This window comes from Aedes albopictus, chromosome 2 (genome assembly GCF_035046485.1).
Source record: "Aedes albopictus strain Foshan chromosome 2, AalbF5, whole genome shotgun sequence".
In the NCBI taxonomy this organism is placed as follows: Eukaryota; Metazoa; Arthropoda; class Insecta; order Diptera; family Culicidae; genus Aedes; species Aedes albopictus.
In genome coordinates, this window is record NC_085137.1 from 413,115,065 (window position 1) to 413,128,293 (window position 13,229).

The window sequence follows — 13,229 nt, forward strand, 5'->3', positions numbered from 1 at the left end:
TATTTTAGGACGACTTTTTGCTACGACACTACGACAAGGGTCCCTGCAAGAACAAGCTCGGTCACTCGCGGGCTTCCGTGGTGTGGCACCGGGCGCAGGTTATCGGGATCTTTGCCGGGTTTGGAATTTTGTTGTTGGTGGCCTCGCCGCTGCTGCTCCTGGCGGCACCCTGTATCGTGTGCTGCAAGTGTCGCATCTGCAGTGGTGCTGCCAAACTCGAGGAAACCGAGGTGGACTATGACGACGCAGCGACTGCACTGCCGACTCAACGATAAGGCGGGGGTTCTGCCCAACTCACACACACTGATTGTAGAAATAAGTTTTTTTTCTTTGAACTTCTATTCATTTCACTTTATGACTTCCTGACGATAATAATGCTGTTGAAAATGTAGAACGTCGTTTGGAGATGAAGTACAAACAATGTGGATTTGATTAACATTACCCAGGTAACCAATAAGCAGTTAAAATGGCATTAATTCTGCACTATATACGCCTTTACAGCAGGTCATTAAATGCTAATTTGCCGTATATGCGCCATACGTGCTACTTAAATGCAGGTTTTGGCCCAATATACGGCTGATTAAATGCTTAATTTTCCTATCCCCCAGATTGTCAAAAATAAAAACAAAATATTTCCCCCTGCCCATTTTACGGCTTCCCTTTCTCTTCTATTTTTATCCTCACTCTCCTGTGCAACTGTTGAGGCTTGGGGGCACACTTTGAAATGTTGTTGTTGTTTTTTGGCTGATTGCGGTGAAATTGGGATTTGATCTCTCGATCCTCGGGTTGACGACAGTGCTGAATCGCGCTACGATGTAAGCTATAGATGGTTAAATAATGTGCGTTGGGTTTTTGATCAATTTAAAGCTTGAACATTACATCGGCCAGTGGCTTCGTCAGATATGAGATGTTCCCGGCATGTGCTGATAATTGCAAATAGCCAAAACCATGAAATATATTTGCCAAAGCATGTTTTTTCAGTTGCTACTCTATAAATGACAGGACAAGTGAATGATAATGGCATCTACAGCCGGGGCACGTAAATTAAAAAGTGAAAATGTGTTGTGGGTTTAGCATCACTCATCCCACCTAGCAGTTTTATAGCAATAATGTAGCAATTATACTGCTAGTTGATCAAAACAAACCGTGCATCTGAAATGCTACATAACTGATGTCAGATTTTAAGTAGCATTTCAATTGCTAATAGAGAGCAGTTTAGCAGTCGAACTGCTATCATACGGCAGTAAGCAGGTCAACTGCAGATATAAAACAGAAATACGGCTTATTCAAATGCTTATTGGTTACCTGGGTAGTCATGCTTTTGTTACGTAGTCTGACTTGGTAAAATGTAATGTATTTTAAGACAAACATTTCATTTGTATATTTTTTTTTTGTTTCACACTGTGTCGCATCGAACCTTTGAAGTTGTGATGTCCAAGCCTCTATCTGTCCTAAGGACAATCCAACTCGATTCTGTTTCAGAATTCGATTTCATCTTCTTGCATTCTCTCAATTGGGGAGATCTCATGCAGATTTGCTTTATGGCCTTTTGACAATAAACAAATTCTGTGATGTTGAGACTTCCTCCAGGGATTTCTTTAGAAATCCCTACAAACATGGGCGTAGCCAGCTTTTCGGACAGGAAGAGGGGGGGGGGGGGGGGCAGGCGCCCTTATCAAATTTTCACCTTCTACTATTTGAGGGGTCCAGATGCAAAGGGGTGTAAGTGACCTTTTTGTCGATTTTGAGCTGAGTATATCGACAAATTCTTCAGTTTTCAAGCTTTTAGGAACTTTTTAAGTTAGTTTCTACGATGATTAGAAAAATTACAATAAATCGGCGAAATTTGGGATGATTTTGAAACTCCATACATTTTGTATGGGATGAAAATTTGACGAAAAACTTTAGGCCTCATTTACTCGAAAGTAGGTTTTGGTCACTTACACTGCCGTGAATCGCATATCAGTCCCATCTTTGCTGGATTTCCTATACAAATGGGACAGATATGCGATTCACGGCACCCGAGTAAAGTCTGACAGCAAATTGAAAACAAATTTTGATGTTGTGATATTGCAAATTATGATAACTCAGGTTGTTATCGTTTTGGTCGTTTTAACGGTTAAAACATCAAAAATGAGAACAGAAAAATGTTCCCGTAACATCAAGTTAAAACAATTTCTGCTATCAGTGATAGCAAATTGATAACTGTTTTTTGCTATCAGTACGAAAAAATGGAAAAATCGTTAAATATAGGGGTTTTTCGATTGATATGAAATTCTGAATGCCATAAGATAATTACACTAATGATATGATCTTAAAATTTAAAAATAACTTAAAAACTTATTTTTTATAATAGTTTGGAATAGTAAGCAAGCAGCTGCCTTTTTGCTAAAGTGTCGATAGAGGCGCTTTTCTGATAAATGCGGTAAACGTGATAACAGTGTAAATCATGAGCGATAGTTCCGCTACGGATTCGTAGATGGCGCTAGTGTTCCACGTGTTTTTCACATATACAGCGTCGCCGCCTGCACCTATCCACTCAGAAACATCATGCGCAGCAAGGGTGAAAAATGCCAGTCAGAAAAAAAGAAGTAAACAGCTTGAAATTTGTATGGTGGCGTAATAAATTCTCTGTTACTGTAATGAATCCGGAAGAAACGCATAGGTATAACGATTTTGTTTCTAATTTGCAACTTTTTGCCCCAGGGTACAAATCGTTGCGATGCGGAACAAGTGCAAGCCAGCGATTTGTTCATACAAGAAAAATGATTTTACTTTTAATGTGGTGGCGCCATCTCTGAGAAAAACAAGCTTTGATTTCTTACTATTACAGCAAAACGAAATCTAAATTTGAAATCAAATTTAGTCAAGACAGACTGATATCAAAATGTGATATCAATTTGCTGCTGAATACAAATCGAGTTTTCGATTTGCTATCATTTTGTTGTTAGACTCTGCTCGGGCAGTACACCCCTTTGCTTATGACCCCCTCATTTATAATTAAACGCAACACGATGAAATTAAATATAATAACATTATATCCTTGTGGAGCGGACCTGGTGTGATGGTTAGAGCACTTGACTATCACTCCGAGGACCTGGGATCGAATCCCACTCCCGACAAACACGCAAAATGCGAGTTCTTCTTTCGGAAGGGAAATAAAAGCGTGGGTCCCGAGATGAACTAGCCTAGGGCTAAAAATCTCGTAAATACAGATAGAGAAAAAAAAAATTATATCCTAATTGCATTATTTCACCCTTCAGCAGTTAGCTGTTGTATTTTGTACGATACGTTGGGAAAAAACTCGCCTGTTCTACACAAATTAACGTGGTGTAGCGATGGCCAATTTCAGGAAGATTTTGGATTTTTATTAACTCGTGCGTTTTTTCGCTTATTGTAAGAAAATGGAATTCCGGAGTAAACTTCTGAGGAAACTGCTGGAGAGTTCCTGAAGAGCCTCTGGATAAGTTCTTTGTTTATGTATGTGTTATTTTTATATTATCTTCCAATACTATTCGCTGGAATAATCCTCCAGAAATTCTTAAAATAATTAAAAAAATATCAGGTAATCCTGGAGAAAGTAATCTTTATTGAAGGATTTCTGAAATTTCTAATGAAACTCCTGCATGAATTTTTGAAGAGAAACTAAGAGGAATTCTGAAATAATCACTTCAGAAATTCCCGAAGCAATCCCTGGAGGAATTTCTGAAAGTATACCTGGATAAATTCTGGGAGGAGTCCCTAGAGAATTTTTTGAAGAAATCTCTTGAGGAATTCCTAGAAGAAATCCTTGATAAATTTCTGGAAAAATTTCTGGAGGAATTCTGGAAGAAATCTCTAGAAAATTTTCTGAGGAAATCTCTTGAGGAATTCCTAGAGGAAATCTTTGAAAAATTTCTGAAGGTATCCTTGAAGGGATTCTTGGAGGAACCCCTGAAAGCAATTCCTAGAAAAATCTTTAGAGAGAATCCTGGAAGAACTTCTGAACAAGTTCGTGGTGTAATTCCTGGATGAGTTCTTGGAGCAATTCCTGGAAGAAATTCTGGAGAGTTCCTGAAGAAATCTCCGTGAGAATTCTGGGAGGAATTCCTGAAGAAATTTCTGAAAAAAATCCTTGAGAAGTTCCAGGAGGATTTCTTGGAATAATCCTTGGTAGAATTTCTGGACGATTTCCTGGAGGAATCTTCGAAAGATTTCTTGGAGGAATCTGTGGAGGAATCCCTCGGGGAATCCCTAGAGCAATTCCTGGAGGAATATCTGGAGGATTTCCTGGAGAATTCCCTGAAAGAGGATTTCCCGGAGGAATTTCTAACATAATCTCTGAAGAATGTCCAAGAGTATTTCCAGGGAACATTCCTGGAGGAATTCCTAAAGAAATGCCTGGGGTAATTCCTGGAGGTATTCCTGGAGGAATTCCTAGATGTATTCCTGTGGGAATACCTAGAGAAACTCCTGAAAGAAATTCTTGAATGAATTACTGGATGAATTTCTGGAGTAATCTCTAAAGGAATTCTGATGAATTTTTATTTCTATTTTAATTGTTTTTCTATTTCTGAAAAAATCCCATGAGAAAATTCCCGGAATAATTTCTAGAGGATTCTCGAGAGAAATTCCTGGAGGAAACCTTGAATTAATTCCTGCATCGCTGGGGGGAATCCTTAGAGAAATTTGTGAAAAAAAACCTGGAGAAATCTCTGAAGCAATTCCCGGAGGAATATCTGGAGAAATGCCTAAAAAAATCCTGAAGGCATTCCTGGAAGAATCTTTGGATGAATTTCTCCAGGATTTCCTGGAGGAATCTTCGAAGGATTTCCTGTAGAAATTCCTGGGAAAATCCCTGGAGAAATTCGTGGAGAAATCCCTGGAGCAATCAGTGAATGGATCTCTGGAGAAATTCTTGGAGAAATGCCTGGAGGAATCCCTGAAAAATTCCTGAAGGTATTCCAGGGGAATTGCCTGGAAGAATTTCTGAAGAAATCCCTAGAGGATTTCCAGGAAAAATTAGTTGAGGATTTCCTGGAGAAATTCCTGGAGGAATTGCTGCTACAATTTCTGAAGAATGTTCAGGAGCAATTCCTGAAGAAATTCTTGGTGTAATTCCTGGAGGAATCCCTGGAGGAGTTCTCAGAGTAATTCCTGGAGGAAAGCCTGTAGGAAAACTTGGAGGAATTCATAGATTTATTTATTGCTGGTGGAACCCTTAAAGGATTTCCTGGAGAAAATTCTAGAGAAATTCTTGAAATAATTACTGGATGAATTTGTAGAGGAATCTCTAGAGGAATTCGGAGAGATTTTTATATCTATTTCTATTATTTGTCTATTTTGGAAAAAAATATCTTCAGATATTTCTGGAGGAATTCCTGGAGAATTTCCTGGAAGAAATTCTGAAGAAATCCCTAGAGCATTTCTAGGAAGATTCTTTGGAGGAATTTCTGCATGATTTTCTGGAGAAATCTTCGAAGGATTTCCTGGAGGAAAAATCCCTGAAGAAGTTTTTGGAGTAATGCCAGGAGGAATCCCTAAAAAAAATCCTTGGGAGGATTTCCAGGAGACATTCCTGGGGAAATTTCTGAAAAAAATCCTTGAGAAGTTCCAGGAGGATTTCTTGGAAGAATCCTTGGAAGAATTTCTGGAGGGTTTCCTGGAGGAATCTTCGAAGGATTTCTTGGAGGAATCCCTGGAGCAATTCCTAGAGAAATTCCTGGATAAATTCCTGGAGCAATGCCGGGAGGAATTCCTACATGTGTTCCTGTGGGAATACCTGGAGGAATTTCTGGAGAAAACTCTAGGGAATTTCTGGAGGAATTCCTGGAAAATTTTCTGGAAGAATTTCTGAAGAAATCCCTGGAGGATTTCCTGGAAGAATCTTCTGAGGAATTTTTGCATGATTTCCTGGAGAAATCTTCGAAGGATTTCCTGGATGAATCCCTGGAAAAATCCCTGGAGAAATTCGTGGAGAAATGCCAGGAGGAATCCCTGAAAAAATCCTTAAGAGGATTTCCAGGAGATATTCCTGGAGAAATTTCTGACATTAATTCTGAAGGATGTCCAGAAGCAATTCCTGGAGAAAACCCTGGATAAAATCCTGGAGGAATGCCTAGAGGGATTCATGGAGTTATTCCTGTGGGAATTGCTGTAGGAATCCCTGAAAAAAAATCCTAGTGGCATCTCTAGAGAAATTCTTGAAACAATTACTGTATGAATTCCTGGAGAAATCTCTAGAGGAACTCAGGGAGGAATTTCTGAAAAACAATCCCTCTCTCTCTCTTCTTGGCGTAACGTCCTCACTGGGACAAAGCCTGCTTCTCAGCTTAGTGTTCAATGAGCACTTCCACAGTTTTTAACTGAGAGCTTCCTCTGCCAATGACCATTTTGCATGTGTATATCGTGTGGCAGGCACAAAGATACTCTATGCCCAAGGAAGTCAAGGAAATTTCCTTTACGAAAAGATCCTGGACCGACCGGGAATCGAACCCGTCACCCTCAGCATGGTCATGCTGAATACCCGTGCGTTTACCGCCTCGGCTATATGGGCCCTGCCCGTGAGAAATTTATAGAGGAGTTTCTGGAGGAATTCCTGGAGAAACCTTCGTTATAATTTCAGATGAAATCCCTGGGGAAATTCATGGAGAAATTCATGAAGAAATCCCTGGAAAAATCCCTGAAGAAGTTCATGGAGGAATTCTTAGAGGAGTTCCTGGTAGAATTCCTGGAGGAATCTCTGCAGCAATTCCTAAAGGAAAATCTGAAAGAATTCCTAGAGGAATCTCCAGGAAAAATTCCATGAGGTATTCCTAGAGAAAATCCTGGAATAGTTTCTGAAGGAATCCCTGAAGGATTTCCTAGAGAAATTCCTGGATGAATTGCTGACAGAATTTATGAAGGAATGCGCAGAATAATTCCTGGTGAAATTCCTGGAGGAATCCATGAAAAAATTCCTGGGATAATGTCTGAAGAAATTCCTTAAGGAGACCTTGGAGAAATTCCTGGATGAAATCCTGGATGAATCCCAGGATGAATTCCTGAAGCAATCCCAGGAGAAACTCCTGGATGAACTGCTGGAGAATTCCTGAAGGTAAATCTGGAAGAATTCCTGGAGGATTTGATGAAAGAATTCCTGGAGAAAACTCTTCAAGAATCCAAGGAGGAATTCCTGGAAGAAAGCCTAGGAGAGTTCCTGGTGGACTTCTTGGAGGAATCCCTGAAGCCCTGGAAAAATATTTGGAAGAAGTCCTGCAGGAGTCTCTGGAAAAATCCTTGGAGGAAGCCTGTAGGAATTTTTAGGGGAATTCCTGGTGAAATTCTTGGAGGAATCCCTGAAGCATCTGCTTGAGAAATCTCTGGCGGAATGCCTAGAGGAAGTCCTGAAGAAATGCATGGAGGAATCGCTGAAAAAAATCCTGTAGCTATTCTTGGAGGGTTTCCTGGAGGATATCTTAGAGAAATGTCTATAGAAAGGCCGAGAGAAATTACTGGCGGATTTTTTGGAGGAATCTCTTGAGGTTATCACTAGAGAAACTCCTGGAGGAATCCCTGAAGAAATTCGTGGAGAACTCTTTTAAGGAATTCCTGGAGAAATCCCAGGAATGATTCCTGAAGAAATTGCAGATGGAATTCTTGGAGAAATCCTGAAGGAATCCTAAGAAGAGTTCGTGGACGAACTCCTTGAAGAATCTCCGTGGCAGCTCCTGAAGAAACCCTAGGTGGAATCCTTGAAGCATTTCCAAGAGTCATTCTAAACGGAATCCCTGAACAGTTCCTGGAGGAAGTACTGGATAAATTCCTGGAAGAGTTCCTGAAGGATTTCCAAGAGGAATTCCTGAATGAATTCCTAAAAGAGTTCCTGGAGAAATCCTTGGTGGAATTTTCTAAATAATCCCTGGAGTTGTTTCTGGAAGAAACACAAAAAAAAAATCCCGGGTGAATCCCTGGAAAAATTTTTGGAGGAAAACCTGGAGGAACAAAACTGAAATAATAATTTATGTAAAATAATATTGAGCTAAGTAAAAACAGTATTTAGAATTTCCTTCTGAAATACCAGAGTATTCATCAGAATTTCAAGAAATTATTCAGGAATTTCAGCAAGGAGTTTCTTTAAAAGTTCTTTCATATATTTTTTCAACAACTTTTCTAAAAAAAATCTTCACAAAACTTACAGTAATTCGAAAAATTCTTCCCAAGGCTTCTTCAAGAGTTCTTTTAGGAATTCCTTCGGTACTTTTCTGCAGAAATTCCTACGAGGATTTTTTTTTTTGAAATTGCTTGTGCCATCATTAATATTCCCTGAGATTTCTGAACAGATTCCTTCAGCATTTATTCAGATATTCCTCCACGGAGTTTTCAACAGTTCTTCCATGAATTGCAAAAAAACTACTGAAAAAATTAAGGAATTTCTGAAGGGATTTCTAAGAAACTCCTGGAGGATTTTCTCAAAAACAAATTCTTAAAAGCTCCTGCAGATACCTTTGGGAATTCCTAAATGGAATTTTTGAAAATGTTTAGGAGGGAGGAAATCCTGAAGCAATTTCTGAAGTTATCTCTAGCCTAAGATAATACCTAGGAGAATACCTGAAGAGAAGTTTTACGATACCCCCTTAATTCTCACAAATCAATCATGAGAGACGTATGAAAGAACACTACAAGTAATTCAAAGAAAAAAATGCTTTAAAAACTTCTGAATGTTTTGCTGCAAAAAATCCGGTGGGGCATTTCTGAAGAAACCGCAGACAAAAGTACCGGTGGAAGTCTTGAAGAAATCCTTCAGTAAACTTCTGAGGGATCCCTGGAAGATTTTCTGAAGGGTTTCTTGAAGAACTCCTGGAGGAATTCTTAGAAAAAAAATCTCATGCAATTTCTAAAGGGATTTGTACACAAAAATCCCCTATCTACTATCTGGAGAAATTTCTGAAGGAAATCCTGCAGAAACAATAAACAAAAATCCTGGAGGAATTCATTAGAGAACCACTGAAAATTGAATGAATTTTTGTTTTTTTTTTTACTAATTCCTAAAAGAGCTGGAGAACCCTCTGCAGGTTATCGTAAAAGCATTTCTTCAAAAATTCTGGCGTAATTTCTACATGAATTGTAGAGTGAATGCTCGAAAAAATCTGAAAGTATCCCTGAATAAATTCAAAAAAAAAAAATGTCTGTATGAATACCTGAAGGAACTATTGAAGGAACTATTGAAGAAACTTCCCGAAAAATATCTTGAGAATTTTCTAGAAGAATTTCCAAATAAATGCCCGAGAAAATCCCTGAACAAATGCTGTAATACGGGGGCATCCATAAAGTACGTCACGCTTAGAGGGGGGAGGGGGTTTTGAAAAGTATGACAAGCAATGTATTAAAAATGTTTCTGGGAATTTGTGAATTTTCTAAAGGAAAGTCCTGAAGGTATTTGTCAAAGAAATTTTCGAATCTTTGAGGGATTTTTAGAAGAAATTTCAAAGAAATCCCAAAGAAAAACTGCTTGAAAAAAATCTGGCAATATTACTGGAATTATTACAGAAATATTACAGAAATTTTTGAAAAAAAAACTGAAAGGAATACAAAGTTGCAGGAATTTTCTATATAATCCCTTAATAAATTCTTGGAGGAATTTCGGTGGAAATTTCTGAGGAATTGCATGGACAAATTTCAAGTTTGATTTTTTGAAAAATTTGTTGAGATCCTCCTGAAGAAGTGCCAAGGAAAACTCCTGAAATTTTCAAAGAAATCCATGGACATGACTGTATTTTGAAGGGATACTTAGAAGAATATTTAACCTTCCTAACGCTGGGAACAGCTCGCTGACGTAGTATGGGTAATGCACAAGGAGAGTTGGAGGAAATCTTGCTGAAGAGTCATTCTAAGAAATCCTGCGATAATCTTCTTTCTGTAAACATTTCAGAATCTTTTTGATAAATCCTTAAAGAATTTCTGGCTTTGTTTCTGAAGGTAATCCTGGAGAGCTTTCTTGGAATTTTAAGAAAAATTCTTGGAAAATTCGTAAAAAGATTTCCAGCAGGGCGCTGAAATTTGGAAACCTTGAGTAACCATTTCTGATTTTTTTATGACAGCACTTTTCAACCTTTAAATTTTCTTGTCTAGGTATCTAATTCAGGGTAGTTTGGTGTATTCTTTGGTGAAATAATTCTCTACATAATTTTCTACATACTTCTAATTGCATTTTTATAAGATCTTGAATGAATTGCAAATAATTTTGACAGATTCTTTGTGAGATCATTCCTGGAATAACAACACGATTCGATTGAATCTGTCCATGTTTATTGGTGTATATGTGTGTATTGAATTGCTCATAACATGCTTCACGAACTTATGAAGAAAACATTACAGATAATATGCAGTGAGATTTTTGTACAGGGTCGTTACAAATATTTATCTCATCCCAGGAGGAAGTGCTTCTACGGAGTGACATTAACTTTCTTAGCAACGTCACTCCGAACGTTTTTTTTCTTCGAATTCATACTACATACTACCCAGTTAACACGAAGTCGCATTTGATGTTGCTAAAGTTGGATGCTAAAGTGGAGGCCATGTGCGTACCTGCTTCCAGTTTTCCACGTGTTAAGGTGAAACATCAAGAAATCCCATTGCAATTTTGCATACAAACTTTAGAGGCACAAATCTGACGAACGAAGCATTGAACCAAGCCGCACATGTTTATCCTGGCTATGCTCACTTGCAAAAAGAGGCAGCTTTTCCAAATCGATTGCATTTGTTTACAAATTTTTGAGATTGGTGCTCTTGAAAACGTGAGTAGGGGTCCAAGTCGGCCATTGTGGCAGCCATATTTGTACTCTCTGATGTATCTTCTTAAGTGTACGCATATCGCCTCCACTTTAGCATTAGCATCCTATTCAACATCATATGCGGTCGTGTGTCGACTGGGCTGGCAGACGAGATGTCGCCCTTCCATGTTTAATTACAAATGTAATCAATGACGCTGCACAGTAGGCCTGGCCGCTTCAATGCTTGGTTGATAATGACAAGAAAAATGATAAAAGTAGTCGATTTTATCATTTTCCAGGATTCTTCCAAGAGATGGCTGTGTATGTGTAGACTAGACTAGACTAGGGTCGTTACAAATATTTATCTCACCTTTTGTCCTACTGTTCTTCGTCTGGTAGAGGAAAGGAGTGTAAATAAAATAATTATTTAAAAAAAAAATAACCAAAAAAAACTGGCGGATTCATTAAGAAAGTTTTGGAAGACCCGTTATTTTGACAAATATGAATTAAAACACCCCCTTTGAAAAGACAAGAATTCAAAATTAAATTTGTAGTAGGCGCTGTCCATAAACTACGTAGTCTCAATTTTGACAATCTCAGACAGCCTAACAAGCTCGATATTTCATGATACAAACTTGTTGCTCAAAAAGTTAAATATTCCGTACACATCTCAATGAATATCGTCCTTCATTACCAATATCTGTTGAATATACTATGCTGAAAACAATTTTTAATTTCTTTATAATGCAAATTCTGATCCAAAACTAATATTCATTTGTCAACCTGCTCAGCAACAAACGAAACCTACTAATCAACAGCGTTCTGAATTGAAGTCAGTTTCAAATTTCGAAAACAATAAACAAAAAACCTTAGATAATGATAAACAACACACTTAAACCCATATAACAGAGAGATGAATGCAAGATATAAATGTTAACTGAATTGTGATATTTAAAAAGTGATTCGAATTACGAGTAGTAGTTGGCTAGTAAACACACACAATACAGCAAACACGACACTGTAATGCAAACACTCTGTAATGTACTGGTAAAGCCAGATTTGTCGAAGTATTCAAACATTAAAAGAAACAAAAAAAAGAAGAACACAGTAAAAAAACAACTTATAATAAACTGATAATATATAACTTATAACTCCTGGTAGACCCACACACACTAGTTGAACTGTAACCAACAAAGATAGAAAATCTCAGTACGACGAAGCAAATGGAAACAATATCCAAAATGGTAACGTTTGATCACAAGTGTAGTACGAATTTCGAAATCCGATATTTACTCCCAATCAACTTTCAATATCTTTGTGTGTGTGATCGTTGCTACGTTTCGATATAGGTAAACTGATGTTATACAAAAAATCGTCGATCGAGCGGAGAAAGTAGGAAATGAAAAACCATTTTATTAGAAGAAGAAAATGTATAACATCCCCTGCTACCATAGCGAAATCATCAATTTATGTGTCTGCAAGTTGCTACCCACATGGAGTGTGCACTTAATTTACTACCAAGTGTACAATCAACCAATATTCCAAATGTCAAAAGAGCTGTTCGCTTGATTCTTTCCTTTTAGCGAATGAAAATCCCCCTTCTCTAGGCTAGGCTATTTAATCCTGTGCATACCTACGGCCGGCGTAGGAACCGGAACGAAACAAATCCCGTCATTGGTACACGAAAAACGATGCGATGGGTTTAAAAAAAAAGTTTTAATTGTGAAATCTGTTTGGCGCTTCGAGAAGTGGCGATTGAATGAATGAGTTTTGTAGCTTGAAGAGGAATGCTTTTTGAAGATGTGATTGTTTGTCCGTTTTTTAGATAAAAATGAACTTTTAGTGCTAATCGATAATTGAGACAACTCGTGATCAGATTTGTATCTATGATGAATTAACGATGAGAGAAAATAAACACACACTTATTATATTTAGTTTCGTATAAGATGTAACGAGATAATGGTTATTTTACGTTTAGCGTTATTTAATGTAGTTAAACTAGATAAAAGCAAACAGAAATGCAAACGATCGAATATAATAATGATGATATAATTACATAAGACCTATTGTTTTTTATTTCGAAATATCACATCTTTTCTATACACACAGATCGAAAAAAGAGTGTAAAATTCTGTGACATATGATGCACATGATTGGAGCGTGGGATATCACAGAAGTTTACATGACATATCATGTAAAAGTCATAAAATGTCATGTAAACTTCCATTGTAAATCAGCATGACTCTGAGTGTTTACATAACATATAACACAAATTTACATGATATGTCATGTAAACCATCAAAACAATAAGTTTACATGACTAAAATGAAGTTTACACGACGTGTAAATATCATAATTTTTATCTGTCATGTGCGATTTTCATTCCTCTCCTGTCCTTTTCTTGGCGTAACGTCCACTGGGACTAAGCGGCAATTCATTCATGTTTATTCGCCAAAAGGCTTAATTTAGGCTATGAAAATAATCATTGATCATCGTGGC

At 37.7% G+C, this 13,229-nt stretch overlaps 1 protein-coding gene across 1 annotated transcript in view; it reads left to right on the forward strand.

Annotated features, from left to right (window-relative positions):
- Positions 1 to 12,792, forward strand: part of LOC109426839 (uncharacterized) — a 165,293-nt gene extending 152,501 nt beyond the window's left edge. The window contains exon 8 of the mRNA XM_062853459.1: positions 9 to 12,792. Within this exon, the coding sequence (XP_062709443.1) occupies positions 9 to 275 (267 nt within the window). The 3' untranslated portion in view covers positions 276 to 12,792. The remainder of the gene's footprint in view (positions 1 to 8) is intronic.
- The last annotated feature ends 437 nt before the right edge of the window (positions 12,793 to 13,229 follow it).